Source organism: Lissotriton helveticus, chromosome 1_1 (assembly GCF_964261635.1).
Source record: "Lissotriton helveticus chromosome 1_1, aLisHel1.1, whole genome shotgun sequence".
Lineage (NCBI taxonomy): Eukaryota > Metazoa > Chordata > Amphibia > Caudata > Salamandridae > Lissotriton > Lissotriton helveticus.
Window position 1 is genome coordinate 1,205,782,368 of NC_136057.1, and position 25,942 is coordinate 1,205,808,309.

The following is a 25,942-nucleotide window of genomic DNA, read 5'->3' on the forward strand; positions in this document are numbered from 1 at the left end:
CTTTTTCTATGTGTTGAAACACTTGGGTTTTAGCAAACACTTCAAATGCTAGATACAACTGGTATACACCTCCCCTATGGCCAGGTTAAGGCAGACCGGGGCCCTGTCCGCCCCAATATGGGTGGCATGGGGAGCACGGCAGGGATGCACACTGTCCCCCCTCCTATTTGCACTGGCAATTGAGCTGCTTGCTGTAAAGCTGCTCCAGCACCATGCAGTGAGAGATCTCGCATTCACAAACAAAAAGAATTGCTATATGCTGACAATGTCACACTCTATGCAAAGAATACAGCAGTCAATGCAGCACCCTTAATATGAAAATTAGTTTGCTTCTCTTCCCTGAAAGGGATCACTATCAATTGGGCCAAGTCACTCCTAATTGCTCCTGTAGACTCCACAAACCCCTGTGCATTGGTGTATACCCTGGTTTGGGTAACTGCTCTCTTTAGATATCTGAGGATTCACGTTAGGAGGGACTCACAGGAAGTTATAAGGGAAAACTACAGTAAAGCATTGACCAAAACAGACTGTGGTAGAAAAATTGATCCATCTTCCCATGTCGCTGGCCAGGAGGATATCCCTCACCGGAATTTCTCTACCTGTTACCAATACCCTAATTCCACTGAATTGAGCAGTTGTGAGCCAGCTGATGGGCTGGCATGAGCTGGCAAGCAGGCCCGGCAGAAATGGGAGCCCTGGACACTCCCATGATAGCGAGCCGGGATGAGCGCGCTGCATTCCGAACCATTCTACCTCAGGGCACAGGCACAGTGCATACACTGTTGGCACTTCCCGACTCCCCAACAGCCACCTGAAGCTGTTGAGCAAGACAAAGTGTCCCCACATGAACTCAACACTTATGTCTGTGCAGAGGTTGGGCACCTGGATAGAGACATTGAAACAGCTGGGATTGCGGACTGGACTTGGCGGCTTTTGATGACCAAGGTGCGACTCCACATTATGTTTGCCCTTCAGTATCACTCTAGCGTTTTACCCCATGCTACTGCCAACAAGTGAGCAGGCCATGGTTATGTGCCTAAACACCTTAGGACGTCACTGCTTTGGAGACTTTTACCAAGAGGGCAGTTTTATACCCTTAAAGGCCATTAGAAGATAGGACACTCACACAGTGTTGAATATTTTCCTGTATTATAGGCTCAAGGCATCCTGCAGGGACTTTGGCCTGCCCTCTCCAAAACAGCAGCCCACTTTTGTCCTAGTTAACCATACCCTGAATGCCTAGTCGCTTGCATATACAATGCACCCCAAGCGACCCTGTGCATCACTCCAGTGGCAGCAAGAGTGCAATGAGAGGCAGATCCCTAGGTGGATTTAACTGATGCCCAATGGCCATTATGTTGTGCCCAAACTGGAACTCTCTCTCCAAACTATAGACTCAGACTGATCCATTAAAAGTAGCTGCACAGGTTGTACTACACACCTGTGAAACAACATAAACGTGGTCTGAGGGACTCACTGCATTGAGAATGCTGTGGGACACTTGGGGAAGATTTATGGCATGTAGGTGGGACTTCCCGAAGATCAGGGACTATTGGGATAAGGTTGGAAGGAAGATCGCCAGCATGGTGGGCATACCTCCAATGCTGCCACTGCTGACGGCCCTGCTCGGCTATGTGAGGGTTATACAGGCCAATGAATGAAAACTAGTAGCACTGCTACTGGTACTGTCAAGGCGCAGAGTGTTGATGAGATGAGGTTGGTGGACATTGCCCACACGAACAGGATTGATTTGTGATGTAACTTTTTGCAACAAACAAATAACGACCTATTGGGGCTTGATGCCAATAGTAAACAGACCACAAGACATTTGGGCATCAGTGCGTCTTCATCTTCTCCACCAAGAATCTGAAGAGGACCAAGAGGCAGCTGGTTGGCCATGAATGACATAGTGGGGCAGGAGGGAAAACCAGGCTGGTTTCCTCTGGTGTGGTAATGGCACGCTTGGACACCGGAGAGGTGGGTCGGGCGCACATTGAGCATGAACCATGTATGTGTAATTTGAAAAAGCATTCTGTGATCTGTATTTTTCTTTGGTTGTTTGTGTACAATTAAAAAAGAAAGTGTGAACCCATGAAATCATTAAATTAATCTCAGCTCAACTGCCAGGTAGCTATGGCACACAGCTGACAGGCTTAACTTAGAGCAAATGTGTAAAATATTTATGCAGTTCTAAACAGTAACATAGTCGAAAGGCAAAACAAAAATGAATTAGAATCATAGAGTAAAATGCAATAAACAAAATAACACAAAAGTGACAAAAAATCTAACCGGGGGATTAGAGACATGGTGGCATATTCTGAAGGAGCTATCGCCGAGTTATCGTCACTTTATCGCAGCCAAAGTGGCGATACAACTATCGCCCATTCACAAGCTGGTACTAACAGCCCATATCACCAGTTTACCTGTGATAGCAGCTGCAAAAAACAGCGCCACAGATGACACCGACAACTATCGCTAATGAGATGCAGAGTAGGCGTTACCGTGCCAAAAGCCGCAACAACACCACTCTGCAACAATCTCAACGACGCGTTAGCAGCAGGAAACTAACCCCTGCTCTGCCCTGGTGTAAAGTCGGACAACAGCCTGCACCAGAAAAGGGAGCCCAGGCCAGAGTTACACCTGAAGACAAACAGAAGCCATGGAGCTACTGATCATGCAGCTCAGAGCCCCAACAGGGCCACAACAACCATCGCCACCACTCAGGCCCACCAACCCCCCCCAAGACCCCCACCGCCACCCCCCAGACCACCACAGAGGCAGCACAGACACAGACAGCGGACCTTCTGAAAACACACCAGCCTCACAGACTTAACACAGGGGTATATCATTGCCTACTACAGGCTCAAAAGGACAACAATCCTTCTCATCCTGAACATCATTGCTCACAGGCTGACGGTACCAACACAGCGGACAGCCAACTTCCCACCTCAGACAAAGCTGCTGGCTGTGCTGCACCCGTTGGCCTCTGGTATCTTCCAACCAACAACCGCCAGAGTCAGAGGTGTCTCACAGCCTGCCCTGTCAAAGTTCCTCAAACCTATCCTGGATGCCATCATCAGCTTGGTACCCCAGTACCTATACTTCCCCCACACTGCGCAGGAACAGCTTCCTGCAAGTGTTGGGAGCAATTGGCTGCACACATGTACTACTTGTGCCCCCTGCTGACACTGCACACAATTACCGCAATAGAAAGCACACGCATTCCATCAATGTGCAGGCAATAGTGGACCACCGGGGACTCTTCACCAATGTCGTCGCCAACTACCCAGGTAGTGTGCATGATTCTTACATCTTCCAACAGTCCATCATCAACCCGCGCTTCCAGGCTGGCATCTACGGAAATGCACTGCTGGATGGTAAGAACCAAATGAACATACAACACACCTCAAATCCACAATCATGCAAATCACAACTCTGGGAATGCACATGTCACAAAGTCACATACAACAGGCAAAACAACATGCCCACCCACCAAATACGACAGAACAACTTACTGTGGGAACCTGCGCCAGCCATGTACATAAGCCATCAATGGCATGGCACCTCAGCCACACATTAGCAGAATGTGGGGAGAGGTCGGAACCAGGCATGTGCAAAGGAGGCAAGTGACCAATGAATGAGAATGTACACAATGCCAAGTGTGGTGTGGATGTGCTGGACAGACTGCAGTATTCAGACCACAGACATATCCATGTCTACATACACCGCTGGTGAATGGAGTGTAGTGAACAGTGGATGCAACCATGTCACCCCAGCCAGTGAGGGAGATCACGGAAATGTAGCTTGTTACGTACCCCCCTGTAAGCATGTGTGGAGTGGGCTGGCCCGGCATACGCCAGGCTAGCGTAGGGGTGTAAATCAAAAGCATGTAGCGCTGGGCGTGGTCCTCTTCTGGAATGCCAACGTCCCTGCCAGGGCGGCGCCTCTCACCCTGCCACGAGGCAGACACTGTGAGCGGTGGTGCCTGCGATCCTGTGCGACAGCTGCACCTGTGCCGCTGTTCCCCAAAGCCGTCTTGCCTGCCCCAGCGCATTCAGCATCACTGCTCACCTGCCGACACCGGCGTGTGTCACGGAGGGCCCACCACATGCAGCTGCAAGCTCCAAGCCCGAGGCCCACGACCTTGGCAGCCCCCTCAGACCATCACAGCCTCCGTGACACAGACCTGCAGTTCTCCTTTCTCATTGACGTACTCACTGGCTGACACAGTGGACCAGTAGGTCACATATTTGGAACTGAGTCTTGATTACACTATGGCAGAGGAGATTCAATTTATATCACTATACTGCCTTCGATGTGGTGCCACCAACGCCATGTATAGCATTCCAACCACACATGTCTGTGGGCCCCTGCTGACTTCAGTCCTTCAGGCCTCAGACCAGTCCAATGCAGTCCGTATCAGGCAGGAACAGCATCGTTGCAGGATGCACACCCGCTCAGCTCTGGTGCCACTACCTCCGTCTGCCACAAATCTCCTCCACATGACATTCCAAAGTTGTGTGTCAGATAACCAGGAGGAGATGGCTGGGCAGCAGTTGACCTGTGCTGACCGCTGCCTGTGGCCTGAACTGCGGTCAACTAGGTCACACATATGGAGCTGAGTCTTGATTTCGTCATGGCAGTGTGCAAGTCACAGTAGGCAAGGAGAGGAATAAGAGGAAGACGCGCTTCAGTCCGGAGTTGAAAAGGGTCTCTGTTACAGATGTGATGGGGCACTACCAACAACTGCATTGGTGCTACTAACTCTGTACATTGCAGGCCTATGACACGTGGCTGTGGGCCACTGCTGACCCCTGCCTCCGGGACACACTGCGATGGAGTAAGTCACACAATTAGAACTGAGTCCTGCTCCCTTCATGGCAGAGTTCATGTCATTGTACAGGCCTCATCGCAGACTGCATCCCCTTTCAGCTGTAGTGCCACTAAGTATGTGCCCTGAAATTCATGGGCACTCTCTGGTCGAACTTTGGTGGCGTCTGAGTCCATGGGCTGGAGGTTGTCTTCATTATCATGTAGCTGATACTGACATGGGGTAAAGAGGAGTCTGTAGCATTCAACTCCACCACTTGCCTGTATCTGCTTGCTTCTGCCCTCAGCATCATGCCCTGGAAGGACACCTTCCATTGTCCCCTGCAACCCTCCGCAACATTCTCCTTGGACATCAACGAGGACCCGCTCAGCTCGCGTGGCCCTACCTCAGTGCAGGGCAAGTCACCATCCCATGGAGGTGTGCCTGTGCCGGTAGTAGTGCATCTGGGGCCAGTAACTCTGTGCAGCTAAAGTCGGGGTCAGGGATCACACATGCCAACTTTTGTGTTTGTCTCTATTAGCGCAGAATGCACCAATATCAACCCTCAACAGCATGGCGAGTTCAGCCAGGCAGGTGCTCTACATCTGTGTCAGCCCTGTCCTTACAATGGACCTACACACACGTGGCCGGCCACCTCCAGCGCACATCATCACTGTGTCATAGTCAGGCTTGTGGACATGCGCAGACAGGCATGACAATGGTGTGCCGTAGGGGTGCAAGTAATGCAATTGCGTTGCGCACACTAGTGACTATGATCGGGGGGAGGGAGGAGCAGCAGTGAGGCTAGGTAATACACATTGATGCCGCTCATTAGCAACAGGCAGTTCATGTCATACAAGACTCACTAAGTCACACATATCACACACCAATGATCCAGTCAACACATCATGCAGTGCGTAGTTTTGACTCATGTCTCTCTGCACTGTCACAAGTGATCAAGGATATGCACTCTGCGCTTGGATGATGACACCCCTCCGAGCCCCGAACACACAGGCCCAGAGGCAGTACAATTTGGCACACAAATGCACCAGGGGCATCGTGGAGCGCACTTTTGGCATCTTGAAGTCACGTTTCAGGTGCCTGGACGTCACAGGTGGAAGGCTCCTGTACAGCCCAGACATCGTACGAAAGATAATCGCTGCATGTTGTGTGTTGCACAACATACGTGTAAGCAGCAATGCCCCATGGATACGAGTGCCAGATGCACCGGACGATGATGATGAAGATGAGGCAGGTGGACCACACTCCACTGCAGCCGCAGCAGGAATTGACCGTAGGAACACCATCATTGACAATTTCTTCTCATTTTGACGTCACATTGTGACGGTCCTTAGCAATCATGAGACAGTCCGATGAATGACCACAGGCACAGCATGTGCAAATAAATGCATTCGAAGACACATTCCCTGCATACATGTCACTCATCTGTACAGGCACATCACTCAGACAAGTGTCGGTGCGACATGTAGTGCTAGCAATTGTAGAATTTGTGAATGGATGGTGGGTGTGTCACCTCAGTGCAGTGAGGCTGTTCAGGGTGTCACATATTCGAACTGCCAGTTCTGTGTGTCACAGTTGGTATGGTATCCCACTATTCGGCGTTTCACATGTGTCCCAATTAATTACATTTTGGCTGTCATTTGTGGCCTATAAGTGAGAACAGGGCTTCTTTTGAGCTCTTAAATGTGCCGCCAAGATGCAGCGATGCACTCTGTGACTCAATCCCACGGGCAACATGTACGTAAGGGGGAGTCACTTCCCCTACATTGGTCCATGCTTTCATTATTGTTTGATCATGGAGATGGCATGTCTGTGTGCAGGGGGTGTTGATTGTCCCTCTGCAATGTGAAGCGGAGATGCGCTTTCACAGTGTGTTCCGTGTATGTTTCCGCATTGGCGCAGGTTACATAAAGATTGCTTGTCGATGTACATTGTGACCGTTTGTGAGGAGATGCCTTCTGTTGCGGAGCAATGGTAATTTGTTGTACGTCACGGCTGTCGGGTTGTGCTCATACGTTTTCATCTCACCATATTGTTTACTCTGCTTTTATGGAGCATTTTCATGCATGACGCGTGGGAATCGCAAGCCAGTCGCTGGTTACCACTGATGTTTGTATCCCGATTGGCCTCATCGCTACTATTTTCACAGTGGTGTTTCGCATTTTTTGGCATCAAGCTGGTTTTAATGCGGACATTTGATGCGTTATTGTCGGCCTATCACATGGTACCGCCGTGTTGTGAATACTTAGTTAACACAGTGTTGTTTTCCCGCTATAGACTGCTATGTGCAATGTTGCGTTATGCTTATTTTGCATTGATTATCACAAGTTCTTGAGAATATCCCCCATGATTTTTTAAAGTTCTTAAAGTCACCAAGACGATCAAAATGCCAAAGAAAGTCAGTGGTCGTGGTAAATCACGACCTAGGTACAATTTGATGCTGACCTTGATGGAGTATGGGTCAAATACACTAACCATGTTTATCCTGATCAAAGACTTTACCTTCTGACTTTAGTCCTTTAGGTCACAATCCACCACAGGAGTGCACTTCTAAAGCCCCCACAACCTTAGGGGAGGTACTTACAGAGTCACAGGGTGGCAGGCAAAGACCAAAAGGAGGTTTCAGTTACCATTCGTCAGTTGGGCAGTTGCAGGAAAAGGCCTCTTGTAGCTTGTTATGTCCATGTAGCTTTAACATGAGGTCAGCCTGATGATCCATTGAATCCACTTCTTTGTTTTGGGTCGAAGAGAGAGAGAGCAGGTCTTGACCTCCGTGACTCTTCTCAGGTTACATACAGCAAGTTCAGTCTTCTTCCAATCTTCCTCAGGTTCATGAGTGTTCTGAAGTGGGTGCATGGAGTTGGCACATTTATTCCTAGCAAGATCTAGTGGGTGAGAATGATAACTGGTGACACCCTAAGCAATGGTGTAAAGGTTCCCGGAGCTAACTCTTTCGGCAACTTCAAGATGGTTGAAGTCTTTAGCCACACTAAAGTTCTGAGGAATGGAGATGTGTGCGAGTAGTGTACTATGGTAATTCTAGTGTACTCCCACATCTAACCCTAAAATCCAGATTTAGGTAGTCCCTGTACCCCCAACAAGCTCAGAGATATAAATCTGGAAGAACAAAAAGTGAGCTTTCTGCAACCACACAGTGGATACACACAAGTTGTTTTGGCATTCTGTTTCCTTTTGTTGAATTGCACCCCAAAAGTTCATATGTAAAAGCCCATCAGACCTGTTAAGCAGGATGTTGCATTCAAGAAGATCATGACACTTTAATGTCAAATAGGATCCTCCCAGCCTTCCGGGCATATTCTGACTGGTTTAGATGGGTCAGCTCTGCCCATACTGGTCAGTCTATTGTTTGCTCCTGGGAGCAAGTTCACACTTCGTTCCTGCCAATTTAAATGCTAATTACTGGCTGGCAGAAGTTGGAGAGCAAAATGTAGCTTTAGCGTCTAAGGGCTTCAGGGAGGGCAAAGGTGACTTTCTAAAAGTTTATTTAATTCTCCATAATATCTAGTAATAATATGGCTTCACCATTGAATTGAATAATTAATAGCTAATAAAATAGTTGTTTAATTAGTTTTCTAGCTAGTCTCAATCCAGAGATACCGTAGTAGTTTGTAAAACTGTATGTAAGGGTTTTCCAATGGAACAGCCAACCCTGCTATGGTGAAAATAGCTTTTATGGCTTTTTCACTGTAAGAACATGTTTACATTGTTAAATATCATACTTTTAAATACTATGCATCTTGTCTTATGGATAATAAGGCCTCCTAAGGCATGACTTCTAAATGTTTAAAAGGAAGGGTTAACCCTGTCAAAAGAAGCTATTTTGACATTTGGGATTTGCAGTTAAATCCGGCACAGCCAGGGTACTGGTGGCAGGCCTGTAGTCACGTTTACATTGTCAGTGTTATGGATGGCACACACGGTGCTGCAATTCACTTTTATTCAACTCACAGGCCCTGGGTACACCTTGGTACCATAGAATAGGGACGTATAGGTAAGTTAAATATGCCATTCAGGAGTTTTCCAATTATGTCACGCTGAAAAGAGCACAAGCACTGGTTAGCAGGGGTAAAATGCACAGAGTTCTGCAGCCAGCAAAATGGAGTTCAGCAAAAGTAAAAAAGCTAATAAATCAAGGAGACCCTTCAGAAGGGGCAACTTTCCAACACAGCCTCCCAAAAGAAAAACTAGGAAGCTAGGCTAGACTAACCGGGAAACAGCCATTACAACGCAACTAAAACAACTCACTACCATTACAACAAAACTTTTACAACGCAGGATCCATTACAACGCATGCCATTACAACGCAGCTGCTATTACCACGCATGCCATTACAACGTAAGTATGGGTAAGTATTTAATTAAATTTTATCCCCTCCACCATCCAACACTTACCCTACTATTACGGCCCCCTGGAGTTAGAATAGTAATTTTAATCCCTACACTATCCAACACTTACCCTACTATTATACCCCCCTGGAGTTATAATAGTAATTTTAACCCCTACACTATCCAACAGTTACACTACTATTACGTTCCCATTAATAAAAAAAAAATACTTACCCATACTTAAATTGTAATGGCATGCGTTGTAATAGCAGCTGCGTTGTAATGGCATGCGTTGTAATGGATCCTGTGTTGCAAACGTTTTGTCGTAATGGTATGCATTGTGAATGTTTGCGTTGTAACGTCATACATCCAACTAACCAATACCTTGATGGGCTTCACTGTTCAGGAGATAGTATTGGACAATTTGCCTCTTCTGGAGTGGCATTTGTCTGTTCTATGCCCTTCTGAACCTATCTGTACCCCTCTGCCACCACTGGACTGGCCCTTGGTGAACCCTTCACCTCATCCGTAGACCCCACCTGTGTAGGTCCTAACCCTAGCTTGCTTAGAGATGCACCCCAGTATGCACAGTGTACCAATATGGCCAACATCTCGGTTCAGACTCTCTGCCCCCACCCCAGGAAATACTCTGCAGATAGGGAAAATAACCAACAGAGGCCACTGACACTTGTCAGTGTCAAAATCCAGGTCACTGGAAGGTGGAGGTTCCAATCAGGTGGACTGGGGCAGGTCTCACTCCCGGCTTTGAGCCTGGCATAATGTCTCCCACTTCTTCCTGAGGTCTCTCTGTCCTGAGAGAGGGGGGCTACATCCTCAGGTGATAAGCACCCACCTTCCGCTATTACTTATTCTGCCTCAAGGGTGATATCCTGAGACTAGCCTCTCAGATCAGGGTCTGTTTCTAAAGACTGAACAGAGACCTGGCAGTCCAAGACATCCAGGGGGAACCAGAGACTCACTCAAGGTGGACTTTCTCTATCTGTGTCATATTGGAGTCTTCCTGGGATAGGCGGTGTCTAGTATCTTCTGTCTTTGTGACAGCATAGGCAGCATTTCCAGGTCAGAAGTGGTCTCACCAGGGTTAGTCTTGTGGAGCCCTTCTCACAGAGCAGTAAACCCCAGACCCACTGGTCCTTCCACTGTGGGTGGCCTTCAACTCATACCCCATACTCCCCACCTCGGCCTCCGTTCTCTCTGTTTGTGAGGAGTACCCACAGAAATCTGTGTGACTGTCCAACCCAGCTCATTTCTCACCAGTGGTAGTTAATTGCCAAGGATGCAATCAAGGGGCATCTGGGTTATCCTACATATATGTCCTGGCAGACACTGCACTGAGGAAACCAGCTTTTCCACCAGCATGGTCTGGCTGGCACAACTATCCCTGAGAAAAGTGACAGGGACATCATACACTGTGAGCTTGTGAAAGTGATGACTCCCACCCTCAGGGTCCATCCAACTTACCTTCTGGATTAGCCATCCAACTATGGGACCTCAAGGCATGGTCTACCCTCTCCTCCTGAGGACACCTTTCCCCTCAAGGCAACATTGGCCACTCCTATGGAGTGCCCTCTGTGGGTGGTTTTCTGAGACAGCTAGAATTCTCCTTCTTTTGCCCTGACTGTTGAAATTCATAACACTTGGGCTGGGGAAAGTCACTAAACCCTCCCCTCTTATAGTCAGGATTAAACTGGGACTTCTTTTCCTGAAAACTCTTTATGGGGTCTTTAGAGAAGTCATTGTTGTGTTCCCTGTTCCCCTGATCCTTCAGCCTGTAGGAACCTGGCCCACCCTTATTCGGGTCCCCCCAGGTATCTTTCTGGAAACTGGAAATTCTCTATTTCCCCTATGCCTCTGATTAGTAAAATTAGGTCTTTGGGGTCCCGACGAAATGCCTTGATCCACTAGGCACTGTAATAGGCATGAAACAAGTTGACCTCTATGACATTTTTTGCAGCTTACATCCATTCTGAGCTCAAACCACATTTTTATTTTTGACAAAGGGACTGTTAGATTTGGGGGTCTCCAGTTGGCAGAGGTAGGTACCTTTGACCAAATAGGGACCCTAGCGTATAGTCAGGGTATGGGGGTACACTCCTAAAATAACCCCTCCTCACCCCCTTGGTAGCTTGGCACGAGCAGGCAGGCTTATCTCAGAGGTAGTGTGTAAAGCGTTTGTGAACACATGCAGTAACAAAGTGACAACACTACAGATTGACACCACACAGGTTGTATTATAAAAATAGGTATTTTTATATAGACTAAACACAAGACCACAAACGACAAAAATCCACAATAATGTACTTTAAAAATGGTAGAAATAGCTTAGTTCTCTTTAGATGGTAAATGTGACACATTATACTCAATGTACCTTTGGATGTGTAACGCTATACAACAAAAGAGTTGCAGGGAAGGTGATGCATCGGTTCCTTACAGGCAAGAACGATGATGCGTTGGTTCCCTACTGCTGCATAGGGGACGGTAATGCGTTGGTTCTTCTCTACGTGGGGAGGTGATGCGTCGGTTTCTTACTGCGCTTCTGTGGCGATACAACCCGCAACGCCATGATGCGATGAAGATACAGTGCAATGGAACAAAATGGCATCTTCTTCTTGATGCGACTACGATTAGTGCACCCCCAATGGCCGTGTGGCGACTCAGTTAATCTTCTGAGCAGCGATAGGCCTGGCGACAAGCTTCTCCAGTGATGCAACGGTATTTGCTGCGACGGCGACACTCTTCTCTGGCGATGCGAGGCGCTCCGGTGATGCGATGCAACAGCGGCATCAGCGACACCCTTCTTCAGTGTTGTGATGACAACGGCTGCGGCGGCGTCAAGCTTCTCCAGCGATGCGACGGCATCTGCTGCAACGGTGACACTCCTCTCCGGGGATGCAAGGCGCTCCGACAATGTGATGCGACAGGGGCAGCGGCAACACACTTCTTCAGTGATGCGACAACAGCGGCTGCAGCGGCATCACGCTTCTTCTTCGTGAGTACCACTTCCAGCTCCTTGCGACACGCAGTCCCTCACAAGGCCCGGCACAAATAATAGGCCCTTCAAATTCCCAGCAAGGGAATTCAGGGGAGCTGGTTGGTGAAGTCTGTTATCCCTGAGACTTCAGCAGGAGGCAAGCTCAATTTCCAAGCCCTTGGAGATCCTTTACAAGTTGATGAAAGTAGCACAAAGTTCCTTTCTCCTTTCTTTGGCAGTCAGGCAACCACTGCAGGCCAATCCCCCAAACAGCACTCAGCTTAGGGATAATCTCCTCCTTTAGTTTCTCTCTGGTTCCTCTCCTCAGCAAAGGTTCTTCTTGTTTCCCAAAAGTGATTTAAATTTCCGGGGCCTGGGTCCCCCCTTTTTATACACCTATTTTCTTTGTTCTCTGAAGGCAGAGAGTGACGGTACCTAGTCCAAACTAGTTCTGTTCAGTCCTGAAGCACTTTGTTGACAAGACTCCTTCTTTCGTTTGACAGCGTGGGCCAGGGACAACAGACGCACCACAGGAGGTGGAGCCAGAATTGTGGAAGGCAGGCACAGCCCTATTCAGGTTCCAGGTGCTCCCCTCCCCTCACTCTAAGTGCAGATGGGTCAATTCAGCCCTGTGCTGACTCACCCTGTCTCCTGGAATCTCCCAGCCCCTGTCACTCAAACTCCAGACAAGGAATACACAACCTAGCAGAGGCAGGCTTGGATAGTTAGGCAAGAAAATACCTACTTTCTAAAAGTGGTATTTTCAAACACAGAATGTTAAACCCAACTTCACTAAAATATGTATTTTATCATTCTGAGTTCAGGCATCCTAAACCAAGTTCCCTGAGTCAGTTAAGATTATAAAATGTTATAATCAAACTGCCCATTCTGGCCTATGGGGAACAGGTAGCCTTGCAATAGTGAAACACGAAAATGGCTGTAATTCACTATCAGGACATGCCACACACATCTGGGCATGTCCTACCTTTTACCTACAATGCACCCTGCCCTTGGGCCTACCATAGGGATGACTAATATGCAGAAAAGGGAAGGTTTAGGCACTGGCAAGTGGGTGCACTTGCCCAGTCAACATGGCAGCTACAGACTGCACACAGGTTCTGCAATAGCAGACCTGAGACACACTTTACAGGCTGCTCGTGTGGGTGGCACAACCAGTGCTGCAAGCCCACCAGCAGCATTTGATTTACAAGCCCTGGGCACAGGCAGTGCACTTTACTAGGGTCTAACAAGTAAACCAAACCAGCCAATCAGGGGATCACTAATCCATACATCAATTTATAATAGGGAGAGCATATGCACTTTAGCACTGAGCAGCAGTGGTAAAGTGCCCAGAGTCATAAAACCATCAAAACCAGGTCAGACAAAATACAGGAGGAAGGCAAAAAGTTCAGGGATGACCCTACAAAAAGGGCTAAGCCCAAAAAGGACCGTAGTATTAGACTTGGCTTCCTGTTCGGATCCCTTTAGTAATTTTTAATACACTTTACCTTCACCCATTCTACTCACATTTCCCTACTCACCCATGCAACATACATTGCCTAAAAAGAGAAGATCTCCGGCAAAGAGCCCTCTTGAGAGGCCAGTTGGCAATTGCAGCACCGGCCCAACGAGGAGCTGCCCGATGATGAAGCATGCCACCTCTCGAGGTGTGTGAGGGCCCTTGCTCCTAAATGGAGCACTCCTCTCCACCTAGCACCTACCAGACCAACCTTCCCACTTAGGAACAGTACACTGTGTGTTTTCACTACTTCAGGGGCCCGGGTGCTGGACCTGACTAAATCCCCAGTCCCTCTCTCTTCTTTTGTCTCTCCCAAAATGCCCATTAACACATTCCAACACAAATGTGCACATGTCGCCACACATACATAGCCATGTGCAAGCACAGTGTTCATCTTGGAATGTAATTGTTCCAACATGGCCACCATGTGTGATAGGTGTGCAAGTAGCTATCACAACACAACACATGCCCATATATGCTTTGTGAGAAAGTAGGAATATATATTTATGTGCATCAATACCAATGCTTATTATGAACTTACAAATGCCAAAATACCTTAACATACATGAATACATTTTATGTTGAATTGGAATGTTGTTTCTATACTACCTTAACGTACACATTGAACCTGATTCACAAAGGGCCTCTGCACTCATTTTGGGAGTCCCCGCACTCGTGGTGGAATCTCAGCAGTGAGAACTCTTCTTGCGGTGAATCTGCCAAGGGTGCTGCGACTCCTTCATAACTGTGGGGGCCTCTGCCACGAGTGCGGAGGCCCTTGGTGAATCAGGTCCATTAACTTTAAGAAAGATCATCTTTTGTGTGATGTCTCTACATAATGTTTTGTCCTATCTGCCTTTCTGGCTTTAGAACTCAGCGAACTTTACCCCTGCTAAACAGTAGTAAAGTGCCTTTGCTCACCCTTTAAAAATGTTTGAATTAGCTTACTCCAAATTGGCAGATTTAACTCGCCTATAAGCCCCTAGTAGATGGTGCAAAAGGTGCACCAAGGGCCTGGAAGTTAACACCACTCGTGGACTGCTGCACCGAGTATGCCATACACTACAGCAGCAATGGCAAACATGACTTCACGCATACCCTCCACAGACAGACTGTTGCAGTGTAAAATATTCTCTGTGACCTGTCAAAATAACCATTTTGACCTTCTTTTAAATATTAATATATCACCGCTATGTAGGTCTTGCAGCCATCAAGACAGGGTGCATTATATTTAAAGTCTACATATCCTTACTGTGACTAGTATGTAAAAGCTACATTCATTGGAAGGAGGCTCTGGCTGGCCCACAGAAAATAATGCTATGCGGGATTACACAATATTACTGCTAACACTGGAAAGAAATCAGCTAGAAAAATTATTAAACCACTCATTTTTGTGGTTATTAAAATTCCAATTCAAAGGTGGTCAGATTCTTTTATAAATATTAAGGAAGAATACCTTTTAGAAAGTTACCTTTTCCCTGCCTGAAGTTCCTCTAGGTGAATTTGCATTAGCTCCACAGTAGTAGCCCAGCCAGTGATTAGCCTTGAATAGGTGTGAAACAGTTGTGAAATGTCCCCGGAAGTAAACAATAAGCTGACCTGAATGGGCAGAGATGACTTCTATGAACTCCACAGAATATTCAGAGTAATCCTATGGGCATCCTATGACACCACACTGTCAAATCCTGCTTGTCAGGTCTGTTGAGCCATGTATAACAGTTAGGCTGCACTTGAAGGGGAGAGAACAGGATGCCAAGACAATTCTTGAGGATGTCCAGTTTGGTTGCTTTTGTCCTATCAGTCTGTTGCTGAGTTTATTTTGGGCAGAATCCCTGTTTCAAACTTGATTTTGTGTTAGATGTCGGAGGACAATAGGATTTCCATAGTAACACACACACCCTGCCCTAGGAGCACAGATCCTAAGTCAGAAAGTAATATCTTTGACCAGGATGAACCTCGTTGGAGAATCCAATCTGCGCTCCATCGATATCAGACTGAAATTACACCTCGGTCTGCCACAACCATAGGCCATCATTGACTTCTAGCGCTTTTTAGTGCTATTTCCACTTAAAGCCTTTAACAGTAATAGCTTCTGCTTTTCCCCTTTTGATGTAATTTTATTTACTAAATTGTACTCAGTTTTTCAAAATGCGTTTGGGATTTTTATTGTTTTGTATTGTGACTGGTTCTGTACTGCATAAATACTTTACACATTGCCCCACGTTAAGTCGGTACACTCTGCATTGAGCTGAGGTTGATGCAGTGATTTTGCGAGTTCACCTGTCAAGATTTGGGGTTACTCCTTGAGGTGGGCCGTCACCCACTCAAAATAATGTTCGAATTTCTTACATGAACTTTAACGTGCCTCCTTCCTTTTATGTATTTTGAAGCCCAGTGGCCACTTTATGAGGTGGTTTCCATTTGTAACCTCATTATGAGCATTGGCAGCCAGAGGTGTGAATTTCAGGAAGTAGTGAAATCGGTATTTGTTTATGTATCTGTATCATATCTCTCCAAGATATTCTCATATGCTTCCTCGTAAGAAGATCCTGCCTCCTGTTCATTAAACAGCATGTTAGACGTTTGATTTCCCCAAACAAAAACAAAAAAAGAAAGTAAAATGCACAAGAGTGCATGGAGGTGAAGCGAGCAGTCTGGTAGCATTTTATAGCTCCCAACCACTATGAAAGAAATATATGCAGAGCTTGACCGGGAGAGGGATGAGTGGGGTGGCGGGGAGATAGTAGAGAGGGGAGAGCCTACAGAGAGTGACATACGAAATAATACAGACACAATGAATGATGGGTGCGAGATGTGCTCTCGCTAGAAACTATAGTCCAGAGGGAAAAATAAGAAAAGGCAAACATATATTTAAGTATAATAAAACTACTCGTAAATCTACACCCAAACATTGTCCATACTTGCCGTTTTTAAATGGGCATATCTGTCTCCTCCTCGCATCGGGAAAGGCCGACCAACCCTGCAAGTAAACACAAGTTTAATGATACACGGCCTCGCACTGCCGAAGTTAAGAGCCCTTTAAGTCACAACCTGTTACTTATATACATTTGCAACTTTGTTGATGTAACTTTTTATGTGTTTCACATATAAATGCCAATAAGTTTTAAGGGAAATAGGGTAATGGCTTTTTCCGTTTCTGTGTGACAAATGTTTCTGTCTGTTTGAGAAGCAGAATTAGCAGAGGTTGTAAAATACTCTATATCGAATACAATTAAGAAAGGAAAAACACACATTGACCTGTGTGTATTACTCCTATTCGTCTCCTTAGCAGTTTATTATAGTTGCTGGTAGGGAAGGCAGCATGCATTGGCAGAAGTCTCAACAGTAAGGTATTTTACCCACTAAAGTTGACATTCCGAGGGCCGTGGTATCTCGGTCACCACCCCATTTCGAGTTACGTAGGTTAGAATCGGAGATGACGCAGTGATACAATTTTTTTTCTAATGTTCGCAATAATGCAGTTGTTGCCCGTGCACACATTACTCCTTATATTACATGTAGGAAAAACAAGGTGACTCAATGCAAAATTTGCACATGGTTTGTAACATTGAATTTGGCACAAAAATACATTTGTTTAGGATAGAACATTACTGTCCTGTCAATAAGGGCCTTATTACAAGTACAGCAGTCCACTGGACTGCCGTACAAGTGGTGGCGGTCTGATCACTACCATATTAAGATTGGGGCAGTTGGACATCCACAAGACCACCTGCTCTGCCGGGATCAAGGATTCTGCTCCTTCGATGGTCTGGAAAGGAACAGTAATATGCTGGCGGTGCCGAAGCCGGCACCGCCGAGCATATTATGAGTTGCCTTTCCACCTCCTAGAAATGCAACCCTGTTCCTGCATGGTGTGGCAACTGTACAGGAAGATGAAGTCGGCACTCTCACAGTAGTGTGCTGAATGTTAGGCTCTCCTGTGAACCTAACATTCCACCGCCATGAGACCACCCCACACCACCCTCCACCATGGATAACAATCGCAATTTGATGGGTGCACAGTGGCCTTGGGGGTCCTCCTGTCGGCTCAGTGGTGAAGGGCTGACCAGAGGACCACCAAAATCATAATAAGGCCATAAGAATAAGATCCTAAGAAGTGATTTTTCATTCAGATTTTTTCTTATGAAATAATGTTGCCACTGAGTTCCTATCTTCATTTTGTTGGTATAACGAGTACAGGGACCATATTCCAAATCATTGCTGTGTTGGAGTGCATAGCTGCGCTCACCGACCAGTGCATAGATTAACTTTGCTTGGTCTGATTAGTGCAAGAATGTAATTTGCAACAACTTACTAGTGCATTGCAAGAGTAAATAATTTTTACGGTTGGTGCAAACTTTGTTATCTCACTTCTTGGTTAATGCTAAAAAAAAATCTGTAGTCACCCATGAAAATTGTATTCTTTGCCAAATACAGGTAAGATAGTAAAACATTCGTTTTTGCACTGACCAGTTAGTACAAATCCTGCTGCAGACTTCACTATTCACTTGAATTGTCAAGATCCCTTGCTTCTAGAGCTAATGAACTCCAGTTGAGCTTGTTCTAATCTGATTTACAATACATCTGATATTGATTATATACCATTTGCTTTAGAAGTTTTGGAACGAAAGGGGGTCTGTTATTTTTCTTCCAATGGAATAATTTATAAGGAGTGAGTTGATGAAGGCAGTCTAAAATGAAATGAGCTGAAGATGGTTAGGTAGAGATAAGCTACACAGGGAAGCAATATATTCAAGATGCGAGGCGGGCAGGGATCTACAGATAAACCTGAGTGGGGGCTTTGTTTGATGAGGTCTTGAAGTTGTTGAGTTGAATTTTGATAAGCGTGTCCTCCTATTTGTGGACAAAAGAAAATTCAAAACCATTTACAATTTATCTTAAGGGCTTAATTATTATTTATATCACCTTTGGGATCAGCTTACCCTTGATATGTTTCTCTATTCTTAAGGTCTGGGTTACAAAATAGGTGTACAGGGTGTTGCAGAGCTCTGTATATGCTAGATGATACAAGGGCATTTTTCATGTTTGTTAATTTCATGGGTTAGCTAGTATGTTATTTTTTAGACGAGGCGACTTCATGATTTTATAGTAATATTTTAGTTTTCCACATTTGTGCATGCTAGAGTCTTAGAGCCTAATTGAGAGTTTGGCAGACAATGTACTCTCTTGCAAACGCAATGAAGAATCCAATTGTAAGAAATTGGGTTACTGGTTGAGGGGTAATGAAACCCTACTCAAACATTAATCACAATCCTTGTTAGAGTGAAGTCACAAGCACACCCCAAATTAACCAGTGTTCCACCTTCTGGTTGCTTGGCACAAAGTAGTCAGATTTAACTTTGAGGCAATGTGTCAAGTATTTATGCAAACAATAATACATTGAAAACACAACATAAAAAACTCACACCCTTTTACAAAAATATAGTACATTTTAATAAATAAATCAAGGCCAAATGACAAAAATCCGATCAGTAAAACTGGAGATTTGCAAGTTTAACTATTTCAGTGGAATTAGTGACAAAAAGCACTAAGCGCCAACTGTGGTTATCTGGTTGCTCTACACCAGGACAAAGTCACAAGTTCAGACCATCAATGTTGGAGCGTGGGCTGGCTACAGGGACTCCCTTAGGTCGGCGGAACAAAGTACCTTAATCCTGGTGATGCAACGTCTGGCTGAGGAGATGCAATGCAGAGCAGCGGGTTCATGGAACTGCAAAGCACTATCCAATGTCCTTGCATGGATATGTGTTGCACTTCAGAGGTTCTAATAGGCAGTGTTGGGTAAGGCGATGCCCCTGCGTGGAGATGTGTTGCGCAAATGCGGTTGCAATGGGCTGCTGTAAACAATGCAAAATACTTGTCTCAAAGAAGTCTGCGCAGCAGTGGTTCCATTGGGCTACTGAAGGTGATCCGAAATCCTTGCATTGGTGAAGTCTGCCCTGCAGAGGCGATGCATCGGTTCCGATGGTGATGCATCGTGCACCAGAGAGGATGGTCTGTGTTAGACATGACAGCCTTAGAGTGGGCTTCCCTAGAACTTTTTGCCTACCTCTGCCACTTTTCTGACCTCTCTATTGCTGACTTTACCACTGCTAATCAGTGCATAGGTGCTTGTGCTCTCTCCTCTAAACATGGTAACATTGGCTCATCCCAATTGGCATATTTAATTTACTTATAATTTCCTACTAAAGTGGTACCCCCGGGCCTGTAGTGCTACTAGTGGGCCTGCACCACAGATTATGCCACCTACTTAAGCAGCCATCTCATCCTGTCTCAGACCTTCCATTGCAGAGCCTGTGTATGCAGTCACCCAGGCCCTCGTCAGCAGCAGACTGGACTACGGAAATGCCCTCTACCAGAAGCCTCGGCCAAACTCCTGAACCGGCTCCAACGCATCCAGAACGCCTCTGCATGCCTGATCCTCAACATCCCCCGCCGCAGCCATATCACACCACACCTAAGAGACCTGCACTGGCTCCCTGTCAACAAGAGGATAACCTTCAAACTCCTCACCCACGCACACAAGGCGCTCCACAACACCGGACCAGCGTACCTCAACAGCCGACTCAGCTTCTACACCGCCAGCTCCGCTCCGCAGACTGCGCCCTCGCCACTGTCCTCCGCATCCAAAGAGTGACCGCCGACGGCAGATCATTCTCACACCTCGCCGCCAAGACATGGAGCACCCTCCTGATCCTCCTACGGCAGACCCAAGACCTACTTACCTTCAGAGGACTCCTCAGGACCTGGCTCTTCGAACAGTAGCAGCATCCCCTCCCCTAGCGCCTTGAGACCCTCACGGGTATGTAGTGCACTTTACAAATGCTATGATTGGTTGATTGATTGATACACTGCCATGTCAACCTGGTAAAATAAACCTTTTGCCAGACCCATACATTTCCTTTTTAAACATATACGTTACCCCTAAGGTAGGCCATGGACAAACCAGAGTGCAGGGGCAATGTATTTAAAAGGTAGTGAAAAGCTCCCTAAGTAATTTTTTACTATTGTCAGTCCTATCATGCCCATAGGATACCATTGGGATTACCTTATTACATTTTATAAGTGACATTTCAGTTGGGAAGAGATAAGACCCCATGTTTGGGGTTTCTAGAATCCTAATTTAAAATCCTAACTCATGGTGAAGTCGAATTTTAAATTACAGTTCAGGAAATGCCACTTTTAGAAAGTAGGCATTTTCTTACTTTAGCCATCTGGTGACTGTTGGCTGTCTCTGATGAGTCTGGTGTGGGTGACAGCTGGACTTTGCTTATTCCTCCTAGTTAGCCACACACAATGGGAGCTTAGGTGTGACCTGCTAGGCCATCTTGGGGGGATGGTAGGGAGGGGCTGGACTCAGCCTCACTTACACTTGAATAGGCTGCATCCTGTTCCCACACAAAAGGCTGCACGCCTCCCTATAGTGAGTCTGGAGCCAGGTCAGGAAGGGAGGACCTCTTTGCACTTCAAAGACCTGTCTTTGAAGTCTCCCCTACTTCAAAGGCACAAGTGGGTGTAAGTACTAGACTTCTTCCACCATCACTTCAATACACCTCTGGACCTGTGAATACTCTATCAGGATGAAGAACTGCTGTGCTGCTGGAAGGACTGTCACTCCACTGGATGGGTGTTTGCTGGACTCCTGTCTTGCTGTGTTGCCCTGCTGCCTGCTGCTCTCTCTTGCCTGGGTGAGGAGGAGTGGACTTGTAGCACTTGAACCCAGACTGACCCCATGAGCTAGTTGACTGGCCTCCTGACCTGAAGTCTCAGGGACATGAAAGACTTCCAACTATCTTGCTTCTACACCTGGACTCTGCAATCTGTGAGTCTGCCCTGCCAAGTGGTACCACCCAAGTCCTGGACCCTTGAAAGTGAGCCTAAGGTGTCAGCTCAAGTGGAACTGATGCATCCTCTGCTGCGATAGCAGACACAATGCATTGTTGCTCTAGCAGGAACAGGACCGGTGAATTGCCCTCAGAACAAGTGCATCGTCTATGGGATCCCAGCTTCGGAAACCAATGCATTGCATGGACACTTCTTGGAGAATATAAATGCATCACCCCTACTGAGTGGAGAAATCCTGCTCATCCTCTTCAGAACTGTTGCATCTCTGTACCAATGCATCGCCTTTGGAACTGACACATCGTCGCTGCTACATGTAGAAAATCAACGCATCACCCCTACTACATGGCGAACAATGACGCATTGCTCGGATGCACCCCCATCTTCGTCGACACAACCCAGATTAAGGTATTTTTGTTCAGTAGGCCTCACTGAGTCCCTGTATTCGGCCCGCGCTCCATCACAATTGGACTGAACTCTGGACTTTGTACCGTCTGGTGTGACCAAATAAACGCTTATTGCTTGGAAGCACTGTTTTACAGTTTATTCTTCAAAAATTCATATCTCAAGTTCTACCTATTGGATTTTTGTCATGTTTGTCTTGTTTTATTTATTAAATTGAGAGCTATTGTGAGATGTTTTTGTGTGGCGTTTCCTTTCAGCTGCACAGCAGTATTTCCTTCAGGAAGTATGCACAGGGCCAGAAGTGAACTGAAGAGTTGGGATCTGAGGTCTAGTATTAATATCTGGTGCCCACTATGAAGTAAGAAAAACTTCTGGAGGTTTCTAACCCCTGATTGCCAGGTATCCCCTTTCTCCGTTCCCTGGCCCCATCGTGTCTCTCATTAGAAAAAGACTAGTGACCAACCCTTTGTGAGAGTCCGCAGGCAGAGGCTTTGTGAGTTGCCTTTGTGGTGGGTTACAACTGCTTTTATCTTGTTAACTCAGAGTGGTCCATCCTGTCAACACCTACCTTACCTTTGTCTTACTGCCTGGGAGAAATTCACAAAGACCAACTGCCAGCTACAGCTAGACATGTGAGCAAGGATCAGGCTACAGACACCAAACGGTTTCTAAAAGTAGCATTTTCACAATTATGATTAAAAGTTCAACTTTATCATTAAATAGGACTTTTAATTACAATTCTTTAGACACTAAATTCGACCTGCCCACATGCACCGAATTGAAGGGTATCACGTATTAAATGTAATAAGGTAACACAATGTTATCTTATGGGATAGATAGACCTTGCACTAGTAAAAAACAAATTTAGGAGTTTTACACTACCCGGACATGTAAAACTTAAAAGTACATGTTCAACATTTTAAATACAAAAAGAATAACTGATGGACAGAATGTTGAGTGATGTCAAACATTTACCCCAGTACAGAGATCTGGGCCTAAATCCATTGTTTCTTTGCTACCCGTGCCATTCCAATTTAAACCCAGCCATATGCAAATCAGTCTTGACCCTGCATGGGAGCAGTCCAGTCCGATCTGTCAGGCCAGGTTCTTCCTGGACTGGAAAACAAGCATCCCAGGACTGGTTTCATGGTTTCACCCCTCATCAACCAGGCTAGCTTGACTCCAGTGGCATGGAGAGCACGGGACCCATGTCCGGGTATACCCATTTAAATACACTGCACCCTGCCCTCTAGGTTGTTCAGGGTCTACCCTAGGGGTGACCTTTATGTATTAAAGAGAAAAGTTGGGTCTGGCAAAAGGTAAACCAGTCTCTTTTGTAATCTGGAATAGAACAAACATGATTTGGTCCAGTACTTATCACTGTTAGATTTTTGCCTCATTCTGAAAGTAATTGTATGATAAGTTTCAGGAGACTAACAAGCAAATCCTAACCTGTTACTAAGCTGTTTATTATAAAACGGTAAATAGCAAACTGATTGTCTACCACTTTGCTACTTATGAAATCAAACTCACTGATTTTGCCTGAAATATAGATGCATAATTCAACATTTAAAAAGTGAAGAAAGTATATTGTATCCATTTCTTTGTATGTGAACAGCATAGGTGGTGTAGAATCTATGTGTCACGTTTCACTAGATGCAAATGCTAGGGGTTCCATTCCCTATTTAAAGAAGCAGTAAAAATTGTGCATCTGCAGCTGTACTTTCTTCTCTTTTTGCGTCAGTGTAAAAGTGTCACACTAGCTGCACAACTAAGCATAGGCATTTTGTAGCAAGATGAATGAAAACTGTTGCAATGGTAAGGGATAGGCCTTAGCTAGACAAAGAAAATAACAGATTGTTAAACATATATTTACCTCAACACAAAGACAAGGCAACAGCTCAGAATACTGCAAAGAAGCTGATTTCAAAGGATCTTCCCTTTTTATCTAAAAGTAAACAAATTTACATACAGATTACTATTCATAGCATATATTGTGCATACACCTTGTGTAGTTGTATTGTACGTTTTGGTAGCTAGTGATAACATAGCAATGGTTGATAATGAATTTCTAAATAAAATCCTTCTTTTCAATATACCATCCATTTGTTTTTGTGAACCAAGTCAATGTGTCTGCAACAGATGTGATCCTGAAGGTAGAAATGTATATGCGCCATGTCAGTGAAAATAAAAATGTGGCCCAATAACGTTATTTAGAGCAGCTGTAATAAACGCATATTTATCACTACTGTACAAAGGTCAAATTTGAGTTTATTACTGTAGTATAGCAGAAATGACATGAGAAAACACGTTTTACTGCCCCTCTGATTGCATGTAACAATTACCACACAGGGAAACAGCTCCACTAAACTCTACGTGTCTGTTAGTTGTGATATACCTTTGTCCACAAATGTATCCACTTGCATCCTGATTTAGTTTAAATGCCTGTTGTTAAAACAAATACATATAAAAAGACCGCCTCTCTCATGAGCCAATGAGCCATGACGTCCACACCCAACAATGGTAATAAATAGCCTACTAGAGCCTTTATATCTGCATATATACATGTATATATTACCTACTGGCGGTCGCCAGTAGGTATATATAGTTAGGATTTTTTCTCTATGGGATTTTTGAAAATTCTATGTCAAATAACTTTGGCGTTTGTGGACGGAATTGGCTGAAATTTTCAGGAAAATGGCACATTTTGTTTCTGAGCAGCCCCTGAAAATTGGGGGGGGTTCGTCCAGGGGGGGTCGAGAAAAAAGGGGGGTCCCAAAACGTGTTTTTAACATTGAGTTTTCCATAGGGCGGTTGGCCTCACTTTTAGCCCGAACGGCTGAATGGATTTGCACGAAACTTGGCAAAATTGTAGGGACTGGTAGCCCGATGTGCCTTTTGTAGGTCTCAATATATGTGCTACAGTGGATTTTGAGAAATTAACATTTAAAAAAAGATATATATCTGTAACAGCGGACCGGGCAGCGCTCCAGTACGCATACTTTTCGCGCAACGGAGCTTTGTGAAGCGAAGCTGATTGGTTCTCCGGCGTCTGTAAACATTCCAAACAGTCAGTAGTGGCCGCCATCTTGTCTCTCGGTAGGATCGAGAGACAAGAGGAGGCCAAAGCGAAGGGGCAAATGACCATAAGGGGGCATAGTAGATCCTCGCTGACCCCCTAGGTTTGATGTGGAGGTTTTAAAAGGGCCCCGCGGGGCAAAAAAATAAAATAATAATAATAATCGAACGGCTGAATGGATTTGCACGAAACTTGGTAAAATATTAGGGACTGGTAGCCCGATGTGCCTTTGCTAGGTCTCAATATGTGTGCTCCAGTGGATTTTGAGAAATTAACGTTCAAAAAAAGATATATATCTGTAACAGCGCTCCGCTTCGCGTACTTTTCGCGTTACGGAGCTTTGCGAAGCTGATTGGTTCTCCGGCGTCTGTCAACATTCCAAACAGTCCGTAGCGGCCGCCATCTTGTCTCTCGGTAGGATTGAGAGACAAGAGGAGGCCAAAGCGAAGGGGGAAATGACCATAAGGGGGCATAGTAGATCCTTCCTGACCTCTTAGGTTTGATGTACCATTTTGCCAAGTTTGGTGTAATTCCGTTCAGCCATTCAGGCTGTAGACGTATGTAAATGTCCTATGGAAAATTGCATGGGGAAAACACATTTGAAAGTGTTGAAATTTAGAACCAATTAAAATGTTACTTTGGTTTTGTATTTGTGTGTGATGAAACTTAATTGGTTATGTATATATGTCAAATGAGAGGAAACCACAGCCATTTTGTGATACTACTGTCTGAGGTACATTTGTGAGGAATTTTTGGTGGTGAATTTCTGGTGTTTGATTTACACAGTACTAACACTTCTCCTACTTTTAAAAAGGTGAGTTGTTAATTTGTAAGGGGAACTATGTTGTACACTTGAAGATAATTTGAAAAATGTTTTCTGTTATTTATTTGCAGTCCTTCTGTTATA

The 25,942-nt window shown here is 45.6% G+C and overlaps 1 protein-coding gene across 2 annotated transcripts in view; it reads right to left on the reverse strand.

Annotated features, from left to right (window-relative positions):
* IL17REL (interleukin 17 receptor E like) overlaps positions 1 to 25,942 on the reverse strand; it is a 705,004-nt gene that overhangs the window by 296,687 nt on the left and 382,375 nt on the right. For both annotated transcript variants that reach the window (XM_078679532.1, XM_078679543.1), the window contains 2 exons: positions 23,833 to 23,904; positions 16,614 to 16,668 (listed from right to left, as the gene is read on the reverse strand). In XM_078679532.1, coding sequence (XP_078535658.1) covers positions 16,614 to 16,668; positions 23,833 to 23,904 — 127 coding nt within the window. The remainder of the gene's footprint in view (positions 1 to 16,613; positions 16,669 to 23,832; positions 23,905 to 25,942) is intronic.